Source organism: Malaclemys terrapin, chromosome 3 (assembly GCF_027887155.1).
Source record: "Malaclemys terrapin pileata isolate rMalTer1 chromosome 3, rMalTer1.hap1, whole genome shotgun sequence".
NCBI classification, from domain to species: Eukaryota; Metazoa; Chordata; order Testudines; family Emydidae; genus Malaclemys; species Malaclemys terrapin.
Genome location: NC_071507.1, coordinates 77,727,190 through 77,748,199, shown reverse-complemented (window position 1 = coordinate 77,748,199; position 21,010 = coordinate 77,727,190). Strand labels below are relative to the sequence as shown.

Here is a 21,010-nt window from a genome sequence, read left to right as displayed (position 1 = left end):
CTGATCAACTGGTTCTAGGATTGCCACCTTTCTAATCTCACAAAACTGAACACCCTAACCCCGCCCCTTCCCTGAGGCTCTACCCCCTGTCCCGTCCCTTCCCTGAGGCCCCACCCCCCCTCACTACATTCCCCCTCACTCACTTTCACTGGGCTAGGGGAGGAGGTTGGGGTGCAGGAGGGGGTGAGGACTTTAACTGGGGGTGCAGGCTCTGGGGTGGGGCCAGAAATGGGTTCAGGGTGCGGGAGGGTGCTTTAGGCTGGGGCAGGGAGTTGTGGTGCAGGAGGGGTTGAGGGCTCTGGCTGGGTGTGTGGGCTCTGGGGTGGGGCTAAGGATAATGGGTTGGGAGTACCAGAGGGGGCTTCAGGCTGGAGGGTGGGGCTGATGGATTCGGAGTGCAGGAGGGGGTTGCGGGTTGAGGCAGGGAGTTGGGGTATGAAAGAGGGTACGGGCTCTGGGCTCAGGGTACGGGCTCTGGTGTGGGGCCAGGGATGAGGGGTTGGGGTGGGGCCAAGAGATTCGGAGTGCGGGAGGGGGCTGTGGGTTGATGCAGGGGGTTGGGGTACAGGAGGGGGTACAGGCTCTCTGGGCTGGTGGGGTGGGCTCTGGGGTGGGGCTGGGGGTGAGGGCTCCGTCTGGGGGTGTGGGCTCTGGGGTGGGACCAGGGATGAGGGGTTTGGGGTGCAGGAGTGGGCTCTGGGTTTAAGGGGGTACAGGGATGGGGTAGGGGGTTGTGGCACAGGCTTACCTCTGACAGCTCCTGGTCAGCGGCACAGTGGGGGCACTAAGGTAGGCTCCCTGGCTGTCCTGACTCCACACTGCGCCCCGGAAGCGGCCAGCAGGTCTGGCTCCTAGACGGGGGGCGGGGGAGCAGGAGGCTCCGCACGCTGCTCTCGCCCGCAGGCACTGCCCCTGCAGCTCCCATTGGCCACAGTTCCCAGCCAATGGGAGTGTGGAGCTGGTGCTTGAGGTAGGGGCAGCGCATGGAGCGTCTCGGAGCCGGACCTGCTGGCCACTTCCGGGGTACAGCCAGGACAGGTCGGGACTAGCCTACCTTAGACCCACAGCACCACTGACTGGACTTTTAACGGCCCGGGCGGTCTGGTTAAAAACTGGACGCCTGGCAACCGTAACTGGTTCTGAAGTGAAATAATTCCAAATACATTGCTGGTGATGAAAAATCTGGGCTTCATAAAGAATGCTGAGGAAAAAATGTTTCCGTAGCTAGTGGTGCTAAACTCATAGTGGAAACTTCTGTATTAACTTTCTGTTCTGTTGTAACTGGTAATCAGCTGAATGTGGGCTCCCAGTGTGATGAGATGGCCAAAAGGGCTAATGCAATCCTTGGATGAATAATCAGGAGAATCTTGAGTAGGAGTAGAGAGGTTATTTTACCTCTGTATTTTGTACTGATGCAACTGCTGCTGGAAAACTATCTCCAGTTCTGATGCCCAAAGTTCAAGAAGGGGGTTGATAAAGTGGAGAGTATCAAGCTGTCTGGAGTGGCTCACGAACATGGGTGCCAACTTCAAGGCAGGCTGTTACAAACCTGGACACAAACCCCAAACTGGTTGTGTGTTCTAGAAGTGGATTTCACCAACCAAGTATTAAGTGTGAACTCCTCAAGCACTAGAACAGCCTAATATGGAGTCACAGACAGTCCCCTTGGATACTCCGGTCAATCTTGCCACCCAGGCAAGCTTGCCTTTGTGATAGATGGTCCCTTACACCAAAAATCACAATAATATTCAGGTTACTCCCCGCCCTAAAGGATCAGTTGCTTACCCCAGGTCGATTGCACCTGAGATCATACACCAAAGGCAATGCTTGTAGCCAATCCTGTAATAAACTAACTAAAGATGTATTAATTAAGGAAAGGAAACAGGAGTTATTTACAAGGTTAAAGCGGGTAAACATACACATACACACGAGTTACAGTCTTAGATTCCAAAAAGCAGTAGAAGTTGCTGTAATGTTCAATCTCTACCTGTCCTTTAGGGCTAACCCAGGCTAAGCAGCTGGGGGATCTCTTGGCTTAGAAATATTGCCCTCTCCAAATCCCAAGTGGCATAGTGATGACATATTCTTCTTGAAAGGGATTTTTATTCCCTTCCCCCAGAGTTAAAGCTGTGGTGGGATGAGCATTTGTGCACATCCCCTCTTCGTGGGGTTGGGGAAAACAATCAACAAAGTCTTTTGTCCACTGGTGTTCCACAATGGTTTGTTTTGTGTCCATAGGCCTTCTTTTGTTGGACAGGAGATACCTCTTGTGGTAAACTAGTATTTCACTTGGTAATGCTTCTCTTCTGACTGGGGGGGTTTCAGTTTCATAGCAAATACTTAAATATTACCTTATTACATGGGCTACAGATATTACAAGTGAGATTAATGCATGCAGCAACTACACAAGCATTTCATAAAGTCCAAACACTCAACACTTCTCTGTATGTCTGGTACCTGTTTTAACAATACTAATGCGCAGGTGAGCCAGACTGGTTTCCAGCTATGCATCTGTGAGTGTTCAGTGAAGCCTAGAGGCCTTGGCATGGACCGGCATCTGGTCTGTCAGCATCCCAGAGAGGTTCAGAGAAGAGCCACAGAGTGATTAAATGCTTAGAAAACATGCCTTAAAGTGACCGACTAACAGAGCCCAATCTTTTCAGTTTAACAAAGAGAATGTTAAAGAGTGACTTGATTATGGTTTAAAAGTACCTACACAGGGAAAAAATATTTAATAATGGGCTCTCCAGTCTAGCAGAGAAAAATATAACACAATTAATGGCTGGAAGTTGAAGCTAGACAAATTCAGACTGGAAATAAGGCATGAATTTTTAACAGTGAAAGTAATTAACCCATTGGAACAATTTAGCAAGGGTTGTGATAGATTCTCCAGCACTGATAATTTTTAAATCAAGATTGGATGTTTTTTCTAAAATTTCTGCTCTAAGAATTATTTTGGGGGACTTCTATGGCCTGTGTTATACAGGAGGTCAGACTAAATCAGTGGTTCCCAAACTTGTTTCGCCGCTTGTTCAGGGAAAGCCCCTGGAGGGCCAGACTGGTTTGTTTACCTGCTGCATCTGAAGGTTTGGCCAATCGCGGCTCCCAGTGGCCGCGGTTCGCTGCTCCAGGCCAATGGGAGCTGCTGGAAGTGGCGCGGGCCAAGGGACATACTGGCCGCCGCTTCCAGCAGCTCCCATTGGCTTGGAGCAGCGAATCACGGCCACTGGGAGCCGCGATTGGCCGAACCTATGGACGCGGCAGGTAAACAAACTGGCCCGGCCCGCCAGGGGCTTTCCCTGCACAAGCGGTGGAACAAATTTGGGAACCACTGGACTAGATAATTACAATGGTCCCCTCTGGCCTTGGAATCTATGAAAAAACTGTTTTACTGGTGAAAATATTATTTGCTCTGCTAACAGCTTTATAAATGACATTTGCTTCAGGATATCGGGTTTTCATACCATTCACTGTCTCTCAAACCTGTTGCTCAATGTCAGCTAATGGTAATGCTTTTACCTCTGTGACTCAATTCTAAATTGCTTTGGCTACTGCCTTCACAGAATGCTGTGACATTGGGAACTTTTCTAGCAAATTTTCAATTCTCTTCCTTTTCCTGTTGCCACTTTACAGTTCTGAAATCTGCTGAAGTTCTTGTTCATGGTCTTTAGCTCAGGAATATTAGATCCAATATACACATGTGCAATATTCATAAGTTCATACTTGAACAACAAGACAGCATAAAGATTAATGTTCTAGTTCATGTGTACTCTGTCATATAGCCTACACAGGCATCTTGGGAGGCAGTCCTTGGTAACTCATACAAGATAGTAGTGCGGGAGGGTGGGGTAAGTGTGTGCGTAGTTTCCTAAAGTCCACCACATTGCTTCATTTTGCACTGTTCAGATAGTTTTCACAGCCAGGCAGAACAATCTCCCAGTAAGCTAACCTGAAGGAAGCAAAAGGTAAGATGTGACAACCACCCAAAGAACAAATATTTTAACTTTAAATACAAAGTTAAAACCTTTGGGATCATTTCATATCTCTGTTATCCTTAACTTCTTTTATCACATAAAGACTGGAGTTGCTGCGATACGATGGTTAACAATATGTAGGGGTAGAGAATTCCCCTGGCAATGGCCTGGAGCTCAGGGTCCTAGGGCTTGCCTAGCTTGCGGGAGCCAGTATCCCAGTTCAGGTCCACAGACTTGGGCTAGCGCTGGCACTTTAAAAATAACAGTGCTTTGAACTGGGGCTGGAGCTCAGACTCTGAAGCTTGGAGAAAGGGGGTGTTTCAGAGTCACATGGACTGCTAGTGTCTGGCACACTGGTGCGCTATACATTTACACCCCAGCTTGCCATACACTGTTTGTCTAGACAAGCCCTTTGTGTGAAGCCCAGCCTTCTTGCCACTCTAAACTGGCACGAAGGGGCATGATGCTCGGATTTCCAGTAACACGCTGTCCTTGGTTTCTGCTCGGTGGCTCCATCTTTCATATCAGCTATTAGCTAATTAGATGTCTGACATATTTGATGCTCTAGCTCCTCTTACTGGTGGAAGAGAAATTCAGTTCTCCAGAGTCTCCTGGCTGCTGTGAGTTGGAGGGAGGAAGAGGTCTTTTGCTACTCTCATTCCCCAGCCTCTGATTTATACACCAGTAACTTTCCCACACACACACTATCCCCTGTCCGTAACTTCAGTGCCTGCCTCTGCTGTTCCCTGCCTTATATATTCAGTACAGCTAACTCCAGACATTCATAAATAATCAGTCAGGGGTCAAAATATCATGAGAGCTTTAGGGGGGGAGGGATAGCTCAGTGGTTTGAGCATTGGCCTGCTAAACCCAGGGTTGTGAGTTCAATCCTTGAGGGGGCCACTTGGGGATCTGGGGCAAAATCAGTACTTGGTCCTGCTAGTGAAGGCAGGGGGCTGGACTCAATGACCTTTCAAGGTCCCTTCCAGTTCTAGGAGATGGGATATCTCCATTATATTTATATTTATTTAAAAATCGTAAGATTTTAAAAACATAATAAATTTAGGAGTATGGGAGTTTTTTGCTTTCTGGTTTCTGAGCCTCCAGGGTGTACTTGGGTCACATTTTCAAGGTTTTTCTCCATACCCAGGAGGACTAGGAATGTATTTTTTTTAAAAAGATTCTCACATAAGTGATGAATGCAGGAGTTCGGGCTATAATAAAATACCAAGTATCATGAGGCTTGCAATAAAATCAGGAGTTGTCAGCTATCTAGATTTCCCAAGCAGCCAATCAAGACTGGGAGTGGATGGGTCATTACACAAAGTAAAAACTATTTCCCCATGCTAATTTTTCCTCCTCCTGTTACTCACACCTTCTTGTCAACTGTTTGAAATGGGCCATCCTAATTATCACTACAAAAGTTTTTTTTTCTCCTGCTGATAATAGCCCACCTTAATTGATTTGTCTCATTAGAGTTGGTATGGCAACCCCTATCTTTTCATGTTCTCTCTCTCTCTCTGTGTGTGTGTGTGTGTGTGTGTGTATGTGTGTGTGTATATATATAAGATATATATATATCTTCCTACTGTATTTTCAACTCCATGCATCTGATGAAGTGGGTGTTAGCCCACGAAAGCTTATGCCCAAATAAATTTGTTAGTCTGTAAGGTGCCACAAGTACTCCTCATTCTTTTTGCTGATACAGACTAACACGGCTACCACTCTGAAAATTGTAAATTGTGTTTTTCTAGATTTCATGAAATTATATATGTAAAGGTCCCTATGGCACATTCTCTGATGCCCCAGGAGACGCTCAGTTACTAAACAATCTTCAAAGTGTATCTGTTTCAGGGTATGTCTACACTACGGGATTAATCCGAATTTAGATAATTCGGATTTGAGTAACAGGTTGTATAAAGTCGAAATGAGTGCGGCCACACTAGCACAGTAATTCGGTGGTGTGCGTCCAAGTACCGGGGCTAGCGTCGATTTCTGCACCGTTGCACTGTGGGTAGCAATTCCATAGCTATCCCATAGTTCCCGCAGTCTCCCGCGCCCATTGGGATTGTGGGTTAAGATCCCAGTGCCTGATGGGACAAAAAACATTGTTGCAGGTGGTTCTGGGTACAGCCTCACTTCCTCCCTCCCTCCCTCCCTGCATGAAAGCAACGGACGGCAGACAACCATTTTCGCGCCTTTTTTCCTGGGTGGGTGAACACTGCAGACTCCATACCACGGCAAGCATGGAGCCCGCTGAGGTCAAGACGGCACTCATGAATATTGCAAACACCTCGCGCGTTCTCGTGGAGTTTATGCTCAGCCAGGACCAGAAAAACGAGGCGAGGAGGCAGCGGCGGCGGCAGCGCAGCGACAAGCATGATGAGGACATGGACACGGACACGGACACAGAATTCAGTGAAACCACAGGCCCCGGTGCTTTGGAGATCATGTTGTTAATGGGGCAGATTCTATCCATGGAACGCCGATTCTGGGCAAGGGAAACAAGCACAGACTGGTGGGACCGCATAGTGTTGCAGGTCTGGGACGATTCCCAGTGGCTGCGGAACTTTCGCATGCGTAAGGGCACTTTCATGGAACTTTGTGACTTGCTGTCTCCTGCCCTGAAACGCCAGAATACCAAGATGAGAGCAGCCCTCACAGTTGAGAAGCGCGTGGCGATAGCCCTGTGGAAGCTTGCAACGCCAGACAGCTACCGGTCAGTCGGGAATCAATTTGGAGTGGGCAAATCTACTGTGGGGGCTGCTGTGATGCAAGTAGCCAAAGCAATCACTCAGGTGCTGCTACGAAAGTTAGTGACTCTGGGAAATGTGCAGGCTATAGTGGATGGTTTTGCTGCAATGGGATTCCCTAACTGTGGTGGGGCAATAGACGGAACCCATATCCCTATCTTGGCACCGGAGCACCAAGCCACCGAGTACATAAACCGCAAGGGGTACTTTTCAATGGTGCTGCAAGCACTTGTGGATCACAAGGGACGTTTCACCAACATCAACGCGGGCTGGGCGGGAAGGGTTCATGACGCTCGCGTCTTCAGGAACACTACTCTGTTTAAAGGGCTGCAGCAAGGGACTTACTTTCCGGACCAGAAAATAACCGTTGGGGATGTTGAAATGCCCATAGTTATTCTTGGGGACCCAGCCTACCCCTTAATGCCATGGCTTATGAAGCCGTACACAGGCAGCCTGGACAGGAGTCAGGAGCTGTTTAACTACAGGCTAAGCAAGTGCAGAATGGTGGTAGAATGTGCATTTGGCCGTTTAAAAGGTCGCTGGCGTTCATTATTGACTCGCTCTGACCTCAGCCAAAGAAATCTCCCCATTGTTATTTCTGCTTGCTGTGTGCTCCACAATCTCTGTGAAAGTAAGGGGGAGACCTTTATGGTGGGGTGGGAGGCTGAGGCAAATCGCCTGGCTGCTGATTACGCGCAGCCAGACACCAGGGCGATTAGAAGATCACACCATGAAGCGCTGTGCATCAGAGAAGCTTTGAAAACCAGTTTCATGGCTGGCCAGGCTACCGTGTGAAATATCTGTTTGTTTCTCCTTCATGAAAACCCTCCCCCTTTACTGACTGATTTTTTGTAAGGAACCCACCCTGCCCCTTCCCCCATCTTTCTTTCAAACCAAATAAAGTCACTATCATTTAAAAATCATTTATTCTTTATTAATAGATTAGAAAAAGAGGGAGGGAACCCGGGTGGTATTTGGGAGGAGGATTGCTGGGAAGGAAAAAGCCACAAAGAAAAGGTTAAAAAAATGACAGCCTTTTGCTTGGGCTGTCTACTGGGGTGGAATGGGAAGGTGTACGGAGCCTCCCCCCCCCCGCGTTCTTACACGTCTGGGTGAGGAGGATACGGAACATGGGGAGGGGGGAGGGTGGAACAGGGGCTGAAGCGGCAGTCTGTTTTCCAGCAGCCGTTCCTGAACCTCCACCAGACGCCGGAGCAGCCCCAGCGTTGCATCCTTCATCCTCTGGTCTTCCTGCCGCCATCTCTCATCTCGATCGTCCCTCCTCTCCTCACGTTGGTCCCTCCTCTCCTCACGTTGGTCCCTCCTCTCCTCACGTTCACTGACTTCTTTCCTATACTTTGAAACTGTTTCCTTCCACTCATTCAGATGAGCTCTGTCACTCCTGCTGGATTGCATAATTTCAGAAAACATGTCCTCCCGCGTCTTCTTCTTACGACGCCTTATCTGTGATAACCTTCGGGATGGAGGAGGGAGGCTTGAGGAATTTGCAGCTGCTGTAGGGAGGGGAAAAAAGAGAGAATTGTTTTAAAAGCTACATTTTGCAGAACAATGCTTATACTCTTTCACGGTGACCAACACTGTTCACATTACATAGCACATGTGATTTCTGTGCAAGGTCGCATTTTGCCTCTTAATGCTGAGTGCCTGTGGCTTTGCTGCTAGAGATCACAGGTCTGGGCAACAGAATTCGGCTTGCATGCGGCCATGGTAAGCCATTGTTTTACAGCTTCTGCACCCTCCTTTCCCACATACCAAGCATAGCCTGTAGAGTGCTGCAGAAGCCTGGCCAATCTCAGCCAGTTGGGGGGGGGCAGTGTGGGGGGGCTTGTCTGGGCCCCTTCAGGCAAGTAGAGTGCTGCGGTTTTTCTGTTAACATTCAGCAGCACCAGAAAACAAACTAACCCCCCCCCCCCCGCCATGAATTCTCTGGGATGATCACGGTACCCCTCCCCCCACCGCGTGGCTGGTATCAGGGAAGATCCCTGCAGGCACCAAACTACCCCCCCCCCGCCGCCGACCCCCCCCCCCTCGCCATGAATTCTCTGGGATGATCACGGTACCCTCCCCCCACCGCGTGGCTGGTAACAGGGAAGATCCCTGCTAGCCAAACGCGAAAAACTCAGGGCCAATTTCCCATCTGCGCTTGGCTAACTGCAGGGAAGGATTTATTTTCCGCCACAGGCAAACAGCCCAGTAGGAACGGCCACCTCTGTCCCCTTAATTAAGTTCCCGTATTTCAACCAGGTTACCAGGAGTGATATCACTCTCCTGAGGATTACACAACAAGATAAAGAACGGATGTTGCTTGAATGCCAGCAAACACCGGGACCATACGCTGCCAGGCTTTGTCAGGCAATGATACCAGATTACTTGCTGCAAGCATGGCGTGGTCAAGTGTCCTACCATGGAGGAGGGAATAAGGATGCACTGCCCAGAAACCTTCTGGCAAGGCTTTCGGAGTACCTCCAGGAGAGCTTCATGGAGATGTCCCTGGAGGATTTCCGCTCCATCCCCATACACGTTAACAGACTTTTCCAGTAGCTACAGACTTTTCCAGTAGCTGAACTGACCGCGAATGCAAAGTCAGGCAAAGTAATCATTAAAAACCGTTTGCTTTTAAAACAAGTTTTATATTTTAAAAGGTAAACTCACCTGAGGTCCCTTCCATGGGGTCAGAGTCTTGGGTACTGGCTTGGGAGGCTTGGGAGGGTACTTCAGTCAGGGTGATAAAAAGATCCTGGCTGTTGGGGAGAATGGAGTGCTGTGTGCTCTCTGCAAGCTCATCCTCCTCCTCCTCCTCCTCCTCTACCCCATCGGCAGAATCCTCAGGCATCGAGACTATCCCCGACCCAGAATCCACGAACAAAGGTGGGGTAGTGGTGGCAGCCCCCCCTAGAATTGCATGCAGCTCGGCGTAGTAGCGGCATGTCCGCGGCTCTGACCCGGAGCGACCGTTTGCCTCCTTTGTTTTTTGATAGGCTTGTCTGAGCTCCTTGACCTTCACGCGGCACTGCTCAGAGTCCCTATTGTGGCCTCTCTCCATCATGCCCTTGGAAATTTTTTCAAAAGTTTTTGCATTTCGTCTTTTAGAACGAAGTTCTGCAAGCACTGAATCCTCTCCCCATACAGCGATCAGATCCAGTACCTCCCTCACGGTCCATGCTGGTGCTCTTTTTCGATTATCAGCCTGCATGGTTACCTGTGCTGATGAGGTATCTGTGGTCACCTGTGCTCTCCACGCTGGGCAAACAGAAAATGAAGTTCAAATGTTCGCGGGGCTTTTCCTGTCTACCTGGCCAGTGCATCCGAGTTCGGATTGCTGTCCAGAGCGGTCACAATGATGCACTGTGGGATAGCTCCCGGAGGCCAATACCATCGAATTGCGGCCACACTAACCCTAATTCGAATTGCTAAAATCGATTTTGGCGCTACTCCGCTCGTTGGGGTGGAGTACAGAAATCGATTTAAAGGGCCCTTTACATCGAATTAAATGGCGTCGTTGTGTGGACGGTTACAGGGTTAATTCGAATTAAAGCTGATAAATCCGAATTAAAGTCGTAGTGTAGACCAGGCCTCAGTCTATCTAATGTTGGAGGGCACTGCTGCCAGAATGATAATTTTAAGGAATTAGCTGGGATTGCACATTGTTTCTGAACTCAAGGTGGCACTACAGGACTATATTTGGCACCGACTTTCTAATTTATTGTTAAAAATGTAGCTGTCTGAATTTGTGTACACTAAGAATTTAGAAGAGGTGGGGGGGGTTATTTTAATGCTTTTCTCTTTTGTTGTATGCATTATGAGCAAGATACAGTATTTTGGTTTGCTGTAGCTTTCAGGAATTAGAATTTGCATGCTTATTGTAAAATGAACAGGCAGCAATAATGCCAAAATAATGTACTGATCACTGAATTTATGGTTGCTTTTAAGTAAAAGAAAATATTAAAAACAAAATTCAGATGCCAATCCATTGTAAAACCCTGGCTTTTAACTGTTACCAGTCCCAGTGCATAAGTATCTCAAAAGGACACTGCCAGCCTCTAACAATAATTTCTTCACAGCGTAAATCTGCAGGAGCAAGCCAGACTGATTACATTTCTTCATTCCTTACTGCAAAACTATTGGAGAGAAATTGTTCTCTTGTATTTTCAGGTCTTTCTTTGAAAAGCTCTTGATCCTTTCATTGCTTTGGTGCTTCTGAAAACAGGTTCACAACTGGGCACTCTTTGCCGGCTGCTATAAAAAGTGCCATATATTCAGATACTGTGATATTTATTTTGTCAAATACTGTTTCTTGAAAATGTAATAGTGTTTGTGAAAGATGTCAGGTCGACAGAATTGGAAACGCTATTACCAGCCCAAAGTGTTCCAAAATCATGAGTCAGGACCCCCTAAAAATCATGATATCCACTAGAAAAACAATACATTTGCCTTCTGAGTTTTGAACCTTTGTGGTACGTCCAGGACATGCTTTCAAGCTTATCTTCACAACCATAAGGGCTAGAAACTTTTCAAAAGGAAAGCTGAGTCTCATGTTTTCATTTGATTCCAAGAGTTGGGGCTTTAAGAAGGAAAAAAACAAGTATTGAAAGCCTTGTGATAAAATCATGAGACTGGCAACACTGACAACGGTCACAGGACAAGCACAGAACTAGCAATGATACTGCAAGTTTCTCCATACAGCCCCAACAGTATGTCTTATGCATGTCTTGGAGGGACCACCTCTAGGGGATTAGAGAAGATAGTTCAATTTGCCATGCTCTTTTAGGGTATGTTTACAATGCAATTAAAAACCTGCGGCTGGCCCATGCCAGCTAACTAAAGAGCTGTTTAATTGCAGTGTAGATGTTCAGGCTCAGGCTGGAGCCTGGGCACTAGGACCTCGCGAGGTGGTAGGTCCCAGAGCTGCAGCCCAAACGTCTACACCGCAATTAAACAGCCCCTTAGCCCGAGTCAGCTGGCATGGGGCAGGCCTGTGTGTCTAATTGTAGTGTAGACATACCCCAGTCTTCTCACTTTCTCCTAAGGCTGCCAACAAGGGTGCCAATTGTGATGCAGACATCAGCACAATAACTGTTTAAGAACACTATCTCATTTCACGTGTCATCGAACAGCCATCAGATGGTAACAAGTTCCAGTTAGTACTAACAAAGGCTGGATTTGAACAAATGTCCGAAAAGGAAAAGGCTTTACTGGTATCCTAAGTCATCCAGTTTTCTCTGCTATGTTTTAAAAGTCTGTAGTTATAACAACTTTTTAAAGGGTCTGACCCACAGAACTTGGCTGGGGCCATGAGCTGTTACAGTGTTGGTGAGCACTACGCTTCAGTATCAAAGGTTCCACACTGCAGCAGGGTGTCTGAAGAGCAAAACTGGGGCAGAGCATTGCTGGCTGGAGTGGCACTTGGATGAGCCATTTGTGAAGGCAACAGAATTATTGTTACCGGAGCACCTTCAAACTGCTGGAGATAGAAGACAAGCATCAGATTCTTGGTCCAGGACTCTCTGTGATAGACTACGGGGCAGCTCCTGGTGCTTGGAGTCAGGTTGCTATATAGAGGCCCAATGCCTGATCCTAATGACCCAATTGGTTTTGTCTTTGGAACTGACCTTCATACTTCCCTCTGGAAGGAGCAGTCTTCCTGTCTAATGCTGACATTACAGATTTAAATGTGCTTAAGAAAATTCAGGAGCTGCTTCCTGCAGAGAAGGTGGATGTTATCTGAGTGACATGGCACCTAATCCCACAGGGGTCCAAGAACAAGATCATCAGAAGTGGATGACCTTATGTATGTCCTTTTGGATCTCTCCCAAAGCCTCTTGTAGCCGGGGGGACCATCCTCTGCATAATCTGGGATGGATAGGAAGCCTGTATCCTCCAAAACACACTGAGCATTTCCAGGATGTGACAACTATAAAACCTCAATCCAGAAGGAAAGAGTCTGCAGAGTCCTGTTACCTGGCAAAACTATACAGAAAGGGAGTAAAACATAAACACTGAGGGTTATGGCTGCCCTTCTCATATGGATGGTCAGTGCCTGACTGGATACCTGCATTTGGGGTACATTTTAAAAAATCCGAGTAGTGAGACTCTGAAATTGAATTGTTTTATTTTTAAGCCCAATGTGGGAATATTTGTCATAATTTACATAGCATCATAGGTGTGCATTATGCTTTAAAGATACAAAATAAGAAAAGGTTGCCACCCCACCGAGTTTATAATATAATTATAGAAGTAAAAACATCCACTTAGCTCCCACCTGAGGAGAAAGCTGTTGGGAGTAGAATGGTATGAAAACTGGCCTGGCGTGGAGCAATGGAAACAAAAATAAAATAAACTTTTGTAAAAAGTGTGTAAGGAAGTACAGTACTAGAACTGTCTGGGAATTTTAAAACTATTTTTTGTAGGTAACTGCCAATTTCTTAAAACTGAAACTTTGCAGGAACGGCTCAGTTTTGATTAATTTCATGATTTTGGAAAAAAAGTTTTGAATTGTCAAAACATCCTGTTTTGACATTTTCTAACTGACAAAGGTTCTGTTTGGGGGATCCAAACAACATTTTAATTAAAAAAAAAGTTAATTTATAATAAAAATTATATAAGAAGTCGAAATTGAAATGAAACCTTTCAGATTTATTGGAAATAAATATTTCAATTTGCCCAATGAGGATTTTTTTTTCAGATTTTCCATTCAGAGAGATTGTAGAGATTTCAACTTTTTGCTCTGGTTAGGGATGGAAATTTCTGTTTAAAATCTTGAACATTCTCACAGGACAGGAAACCCATTTCTCGCCCAGTATACAGCACCTGTATCTGAATTATGGCAGAGAACAAAGGGCTGATTTTGAAGGTTGCTGAGCACCCTTAATTCTCATTGTCTTCAGTCTGGCTCCAGTGGGAGTTGAGGGCTCCCAGAGTACGTCTACACTTCAGGCTGGGGTGTGATTCCCAGCTCAAAGAGAAATGCCTATGCAAGCTCTGGTAGAGCTAGCACACTAAAAATAGAATGTAGCTGCGGCAGCATGAGGGGCTCCTAAAGATGCAGATAGGCACTTAGTGGCGTTTTCAAAAGCACCTAGGTGCCTAACTCCTAAAAACCTTTAAAAATCAGTCCCCAGGTACCTAAAATGACCAGAAGTTGACGTGTGCTGGTAAGAATGCGAAGAGCTTTACTCGTAACTGGATATGAATTTTGGTGTGATTTGAAGCTGAGGGATTTTATTTCTAAATTAATTTTTAAGGGCAGGGGTAACAGAACCAAAAATGGAATCTGCATGCCTTATTTTGTTGTATTTTACTATTTTAAGATATATAGAGATGAAGCCTAGAGGAATTTATGTATATTTATTAAAATATTTAACCAGGATATCTCCAGTGAGATGAATCATCTGATGGTATCCAGAGGTGACAGTCCCTTTGACAACATAATAGTCAGAATTCAGTAAAAATATGTATTTATTTCAATTGTATTGCTTGCTTACTATGCCAATTCAGAATATATTTTCATTATTAACTGTTCTACATTGTTGGTGAGTGTCTAATTTTCCTGGCAATCATAGTAATTGTCAAGCTAATTTAACATGTCCTGTATGCTAATTGCCTCAAAACATTAATTTTCAATGGTTTTGGAGACATAATATTATAAAGCAGTTATAGCTAAACATTCCAGATGGCATCTATTCCAGTCTGTAGCCATTGTTTTCTGTCTTACAAGGAGACACGCAATTATTAGGTAATAAAAAGAGTGATTACGGTATAGTTGTAATTTTTTTTTAAATCACAAATAAATTACCTGCTTATAGAATAACTTGAAAAGATTCTGCAGCAAGATTGCAGTAATCAATTAAATAGTGGAACAGCAACAAAAATTCTTGTTAGATATGCACAGGTGAAATTCACCTGCATAATCAAAGGGCCAGCAGAAGAGCTAACAACTTACCGATAAGTTCCACTTAAACCCTGGTACTTAATTGGTGCATAGATGTGGTGCTGGTTCTCTGCAGCCGGGAGACTTTCACCTGAAAAACCCTTAGTTAAGGAAAATATAAAACTGAACTATGAAATAGTGAATTCAAAAATATATATGGTTTGCTAGAGATAATTTAATTTCTCTCCACATCTTTCAGAACTGGAAGAGAACAATACATTGCAGAAAGAATGTCATAAGAGCAAAGAATCTTTTTAAAGAAATAGAAGACTACCAGTTTAGTTGAGCAGTTTGGGGACCAGTATACATAGCATACGCATGCTCAGTAAAGTAACCTCTTCACTTCATTCAGGAGCAAATACAATATTTCCTTGCAATACCAGACACTTATTTCAGCTGCCACCCTGGATAAATAGGGGTCTATAAAAGGATGATAGAAGTATTCCAAGGAGAGTGAGTGGTTTAGAAGAACAGATGGGCAGAGCTTACGAGATATGAGAGAAGCCATTCTAAAATTTCTCTTAGAATATGATTCATTTATCTATAATAGCTATCTGTCTGTCTCTGTTTGTCAGGCTCACTACTGTGGCATTCATCCAAGGCTCTCAAACTGATAAACTTTCATTGAAAACTGTACCAGATAGCTTAAATATTAATTAAAGATGAAAACTATGAGCATGAGTGATGAATGCTGTGGAAAAATGCTGTGATCATGTAATTAAAGGCAGTATCATATGCACAAGGGGGACAAATTAAGGTTGCATAGGCAACCTTAATTCTGATATTAATCAGCTTTTGAGTGCTTGACTTTGCAACCTTAATGTTGTTTTATCATAGGTTTTTTTGGGGGGGTGAGGGGGTGGATATCAGTTTTATATAGCACCTTACTTCTCCCAATGTGGAAAGGCAGCCTTTGGAATGTAACCACCCTGTTTAATGGCACAGAGCAACACTAGATAATATTATAAGACAGAAAGTTTAGAAGAATACTGTGTTTACTTGAAACTACAGGGGAAATGTTAGGCAGAATGTAATTACTGATATTGAAATTTGGCCAGGAAGCTATTTAAAATATTTATCATTCATTTAGTTCTGGAATAAATGTAGGTCAGGAAGTGGCTAAATAAAAAACGTTTTGGGAGGGGAACAAAATAAGAAGAGTATCAGAGGGGTAGCCGTGTTAGTCTGAATCTGTAAAAAACAACAGAGGGTCCTGTGGCACCTTTGAGACTAACAGAAGTATTGGGAGCATAAGCTTTCGTGGGTAAGAACCTCACATCTCATCTGAAGAAGTGAGGTTCTTACCCACGAAAGCTTATGCTCCCAATACTTCTGTTAGTCTCAAAGGTGCCACAGGACCCTCTGTTGCTTTTTATAGAATAAGAAGAGTAGAGTGTGGACACCAGCATTTCTCCATGCACCAAGGAAGCATTCACTAAGGACTTGATCCAATGCCCATTGAAATCAATTAAAATCCTTCCAGTTCTGATGTCCACAATTCAAGAAGGATGTTGATAAATTGTAGAGGGTTCAGAGAAGAGCCATGAGAATGATTAAAGGATTAGAAAACATGCCTTATAGTGATAGATGCAAGGAGCTTAAGCTATTTATCTTAATAAAGAGAAAGTTAAGGAATGAGTTGATTAGAAGTACTGAAAGTACCCATGTGGGGAACAAATATTTAATAATGGGATCTTCAATGTAATAGAGAAAGGTGCAACATGATCCAAAGTCTGGAAGTTGAAACTGGACAAATTCAGGCTGGAAAGACGACATTTTTAACCATGAGGGTAAATAACCAGTGGAACAATTTTCCAGGGGTTGTCGTGGATTCTCCATTGCTGGCAATTAAATCAAGATTGGATGTTTTCTAAAAGATATATGCTCTAGGAAGTATTTTTTCTGTGGCCTGTTATACAGACTAGATAGATGATCACAATGGTCCCTTCTGGCCTTGGATTCATGAATCTAGGATCCCTGTAGTACAGTGCTTCTCAAAGCCGGTCCGCCACTTGTTCAGGGAAAGCCCCTGGCGGTCCAGGCTGGTTTGTTTACCTGCCGCTCCAGGCCAAGAGGGGCTGTGGGAAGCAGCGCAGGCCGAAGGATGTGCTGGCCGCCCTTCCTGCAGCCCCCATTGGCCTGGAGTGGCAAACCGCGGCCAGTGGGAGCGACGATCGGCCAAACCTGCAGACACGGCAGGTAAACAAACTGGCCCGGACCGCCAGGGGCTTTCCCTGAATGAGCGGCGGCCCAACTTTGAGAAGCACTGCAGTAGACCCTTATTTTCTATTATTTTTTTATTTTGAAGCATCCCACATATTATGATACATAACGTATGTTGTAGAGAGTGTAAAACTGTTCTGTCACACACTTGATTCTTACGCATTTTCTTATATTTTAATGCTTATTTGAAACTCTTGTAAATGACTGCATAGGTGATGGAGGGAGAGGGCCTCTATCTGGAAGGCTGTTGTTGATATTGTAGAACAGACTTGTGGCCAGAGCCTCAGCTTGTGTGAATTGGTGTAGCTCCACTGGGTTCTATGGAACTCTGTTGATTTCCCCCAATTGAGGAAGTTACCTACTGTCTCTGGTGGTTTCTCTCTGCAAAGGTTTTTTTGTGTTTATCTATTTTTTTGCCTTTCTGTAAACTTATGCCTTCCTGTATCTTTACACATCCTTTTGCTGTTGCTTGATATTTCTTTTATTATATTGAGCACTGCATTTCTCATCACTTTACTATTCTGAATTATACAGCTTTAAAACTACAAAATTATGGTCCTAGCCCCAAAATGCTTATAGTCTAAATAATTTGAATTAAATTAAAATATGAAAGAAAAATGCTAAATGCCGATGTCCTAGCAGAAAGACATTTTTGCTCTGCTCATGGAAAGTTAAGAATAGGTTTTTTTAATGGGCTGATTTGAGCTGAGTTGAAAAAAAGATTCATGTCCCAGAAATAGTCATTTAAATTTGACTGCAGCTAATTATGGTGCATTATTTGAGAAATGCTACATGATCAGGGCATAAACCAGCCACTAACTGACCAGAGTTAGAAAGGAACTTCCCATGGGGTGCAGAAGCAGCATAGCTAGCAGTCAAAATTTGGGTTGGCCTCAACTCATGGTAGACGGGCAATCACTTTAGCTGGAGTCATTGTTTGAGACACCCCAGGAGGACAAGGATACCTGCAGGCGCCGTCATCCTCAGAGGGAGAGTTGCACCGGCCCCGTGCGGAGCTGCCCCAGCATGGAGGATTTAGTCAATGACTCCTATTCAGCAGCCACATGCTGCAGGCAGGCACTGAGAGGCCCTGTGGGGCAAGGCACAGAGATACAGGACCTCTTTCAGTGCAGTCTGCGAGATGCAGTGCCTGCTCCCCTCCCAGCCTGTGCCACCCTCAAGTGTGCTCCTGGTTTTCCAGCCCAAGGCAAAATGACTTTGCAGGTTCCCCAGCCCTAGCTCAGCATGGATCCTCACAGCACCCACCTGCCTGCACCCTGTGGTGCCTGACTACACTTGGGAAAGTGCCACCACTCACCTGCCAGTGCCACGTAGGCTTGGAGGTAGCTGCCCTGCTCACACTCTGGTCCTAGCAGTAGCAGCCACGCTCAGGCAGTGGCACATAATGGCATGGCTCCATGCACTGTGGAGTGGTTGGACTCAATGCAGCAGCTCAGGAACTTCTGGGAAGGTGGTAGCAGCTCTCAGTCCCTGCAGAGACAGGACACTGGACTAGATGGGCCTCTGGTTGGATCCGTTATAGCAGTTACTGTGTTCTTAAATGGGAGCCACATGGCCAGTGAGCAAAGGGGAGGTGCCGGAGTTCCAAAGGCCTTCTCCTACATTGGCTCTTGCCTCCTATAGAGCCTTCTAATCTACAAAGTTTGGAATTGGAATCACAACGTCATTCTGCAAAGGGCAGCCCTCCCTCTGACCTGCTGTAGCAGGGTTATCTTTTCAGTCATCTGGCCTAGTGGTCAGCTGCCCCAGTCTCTCTCTTTGTCCAGTACCTCTGAACAGGGTTCAGCTGGGGTTAGCTTCCTTGTCAGTAAGCCCCAGGGCTAGGCATGGGGGAATCTGGGGTGGATAGGGAGACCCGGGCCCTCTCACTCCACCAGGTCCTAGTCCATGGTCCTGAAAGTGTGACAGCTTGGGATGGCCTATATTCAGCCCACCTCCTGTTAACCTTTCCAGGTCCACTTCCTAACCACCTGATGTCTGAGTTTGAGGAGCGGCTGCTGTTTGATTATAGTCCTTTGCTCCAAACCCCCAGACTCTCAAGGCTGATGCAAGTGACCCTCTGGTGCCTTCACACATGGTTCTCCCTACTTCTGGGGTGATATCTCAAAGGGAGTGGGGAGGATGGGAAGACTCTCAGCCAGACCTCCTTGGAAAGAGCTTCTTGGCCGTTCTCTTCCTGGAAATTGTTTCTCTTCACACTACCTGAGCTGCTGGAGCTCTTTTTATTCTGTTACTTTCCCAGGAGCATACTCAGAAGTGCTTGAGGGACAGAGATTTCCTGGTCCAGTACTGCTCCAGCCTTTCCCTGACCTCAGCCTTAGTGCATAAGTCTACACTGCTATAAAAGACTTGTAGCACCAACTCTCAGAGCCTGGGTCAACTGACTTGGGCTCACAGAGCTCAGGCTGTGGGACTATAAAATTGCAGTGTAGATGTTCCCTCCCCCCTCACAGGATTTCAGAGCTCAGGCTCCAGCCCAAGCCCAAATGTCTACACTGCAATTTTATACCCCACACCCCAAGCCATCTGATCTTGGCCAGCCACGACTAAACCATAGGTCTTTTATTGCAGCGTAGACAGACCTAGTGAGGGGTTATAAACCCCATCACACCTGACCTTCAATTTAATCATGAGTCCCTCATTAAAGTTAAATATATGCTGAAGAGCCTGGTTGGAACCAGAGAGTTTGGCACCTTTCAGGATCTAGCCATTATTGCTTAATTTGAATATGACAGGTCTCTTCCTGTAACTTGATCTGCTGTTCTTTCTGTATGTCTATATTGGCCAAATCTGTCCATTATTAATTTTTCATAGAATATCAGGGTTCGAAGGGACCTTAGGAGGTCATCTAGTCCAACTCCTGCACAAAGCAGGACTAATCCCCAGACAGATTTTTGCCCCAGATCCCTAAATGGCCCCCTCAAGGATTGAACTCACAACCCTGGGTTTAGCAGGCCAATGCTCAAACCACGGAGCTATCCCTCCTCCCATCTCTTGTGGTTTCTCTCTTGCTTGTCATCTACTTTCCTTTTCCTGTGTCTTAGGGCTGGTCCCCACTTAGTCCGGACTTCGGACTAAGGTACGCAAATTCAGCTACGTTAATAACGTAGCTGAATTCGAAGTACCTTAGTCCGAACTTACCGCGGTCCAGACGCGGCCGGAAGTCTCCCCCCGTCGACGCTGCGTACTCCTCTTGGCGAGCTGGAGTACCGGCGCCGACTGTGAGCACTTCCGGGATCGATCCGGGATCGATTTATCGCGTCTTAACCAGACGCGATAAATCGATCCCAGAACATCGATGGCGTGCCGCCGGACCAGCCGGTAAGTGAAGACTAGGCCTCAGGCTTGGCTCTCTGATGAGAGCAAGCTTGATGTTCATATGATTTCTTAGCTAGCCATTCATATGCCCCACTCTGGGAATGGAATTAAATGGTGCATGCTTGCGAGCTGATCAGCAGGGCAGCATGCAGAACATGTCAAGTGCCATTTCTTCCCCAAACCTTTCTTTATGAAAGTGCTACTTGGTTTATAATTACTCGCATCTCTTCACAATTAAGAGCATTTTGGATGCATCTGTGTCTTTATTCTTGCTCCCTCATAAGTTCTAACTCTGTTCCTGGGAAGTCTGGGCCCAGTCTCGCAGACCTCACTTATTGCTGTAAGTGTATTCACATGCAACCATGTTTCTTTATGGAAATCTGGTGGGTGTGCAGGTAATGGTCTGACAGCAGAGAGTCTCCTACTCTATGCCCTCCAACTCTATCAAAACATATGGAGCAACTTCTCTGGGGTACAAGGGAAAGGGGTATGTTGTCATCAAGTTGGAATTTCCTTTAATTCTATATTGCACCTGAAATGTTCTTTTCTTTCATTCCTCCCTGCTCCCCCAAAGCAGATGTTTAATGTTTCTTTTTTTTTTTTTAATAATGTTTTCATTTATGAAGCAGCTTCTCATCTCTTGGTATATTCTAATTGCAATTCTACTGGAAATATCAGGGTTTTTTATTTTAGGAAAAAATAATAAATGTAAGCAGGGTCTGGATGAGCTCTCCCCTAACATCCAGTGATGAGCCGGGGGAACAGGCCATGTT

The 21,010-nt window shown here is 45.7% G+C and overlaps 2 protein-coding genes and 1 pseudogene across 3 annotated transcripts in view; 2 read left to right on the top strand and 1 right to left on the bottom strand.

The window, feature by feature from the left end:
• Window positions 1-21,010, top strand: part of SLC35F3 (solute carrier family 35 member F3) — a 291,217-nt gene that overhangs the window by 82,497 nt on the left and 187,710 nt on the right. The window lies entirely within an intron of this gene.
• On the bottom strand, window positions 7,003-9,729 carry LOC128834589 (SRRM2 protein homolog rsr-2-like). Its single transcript, XM_054023506.1, has 2 exons — window positions 9,401-9,729; window positions 7,003-8,241 (listed from the first exon to the last, which is right to left on the bottom strand). The coding sequence occupies exons 1-2, from the start codon at window positions 9,579-9,581 to the stop codon at window positions 7,778-7,780; spliced, it is 645 nt and encodes a 214-aa protein (XP_053879481.1). The 5' UTR covers window positions 9,582-9,729; the 3' UTR covers window positions 7,003-7,777.
• On the top strand, window positions 11,406-12,748 carry LOC128834751 (rRNA methyltransferase 2, mitochondrial-like; annotated as a pseudogene).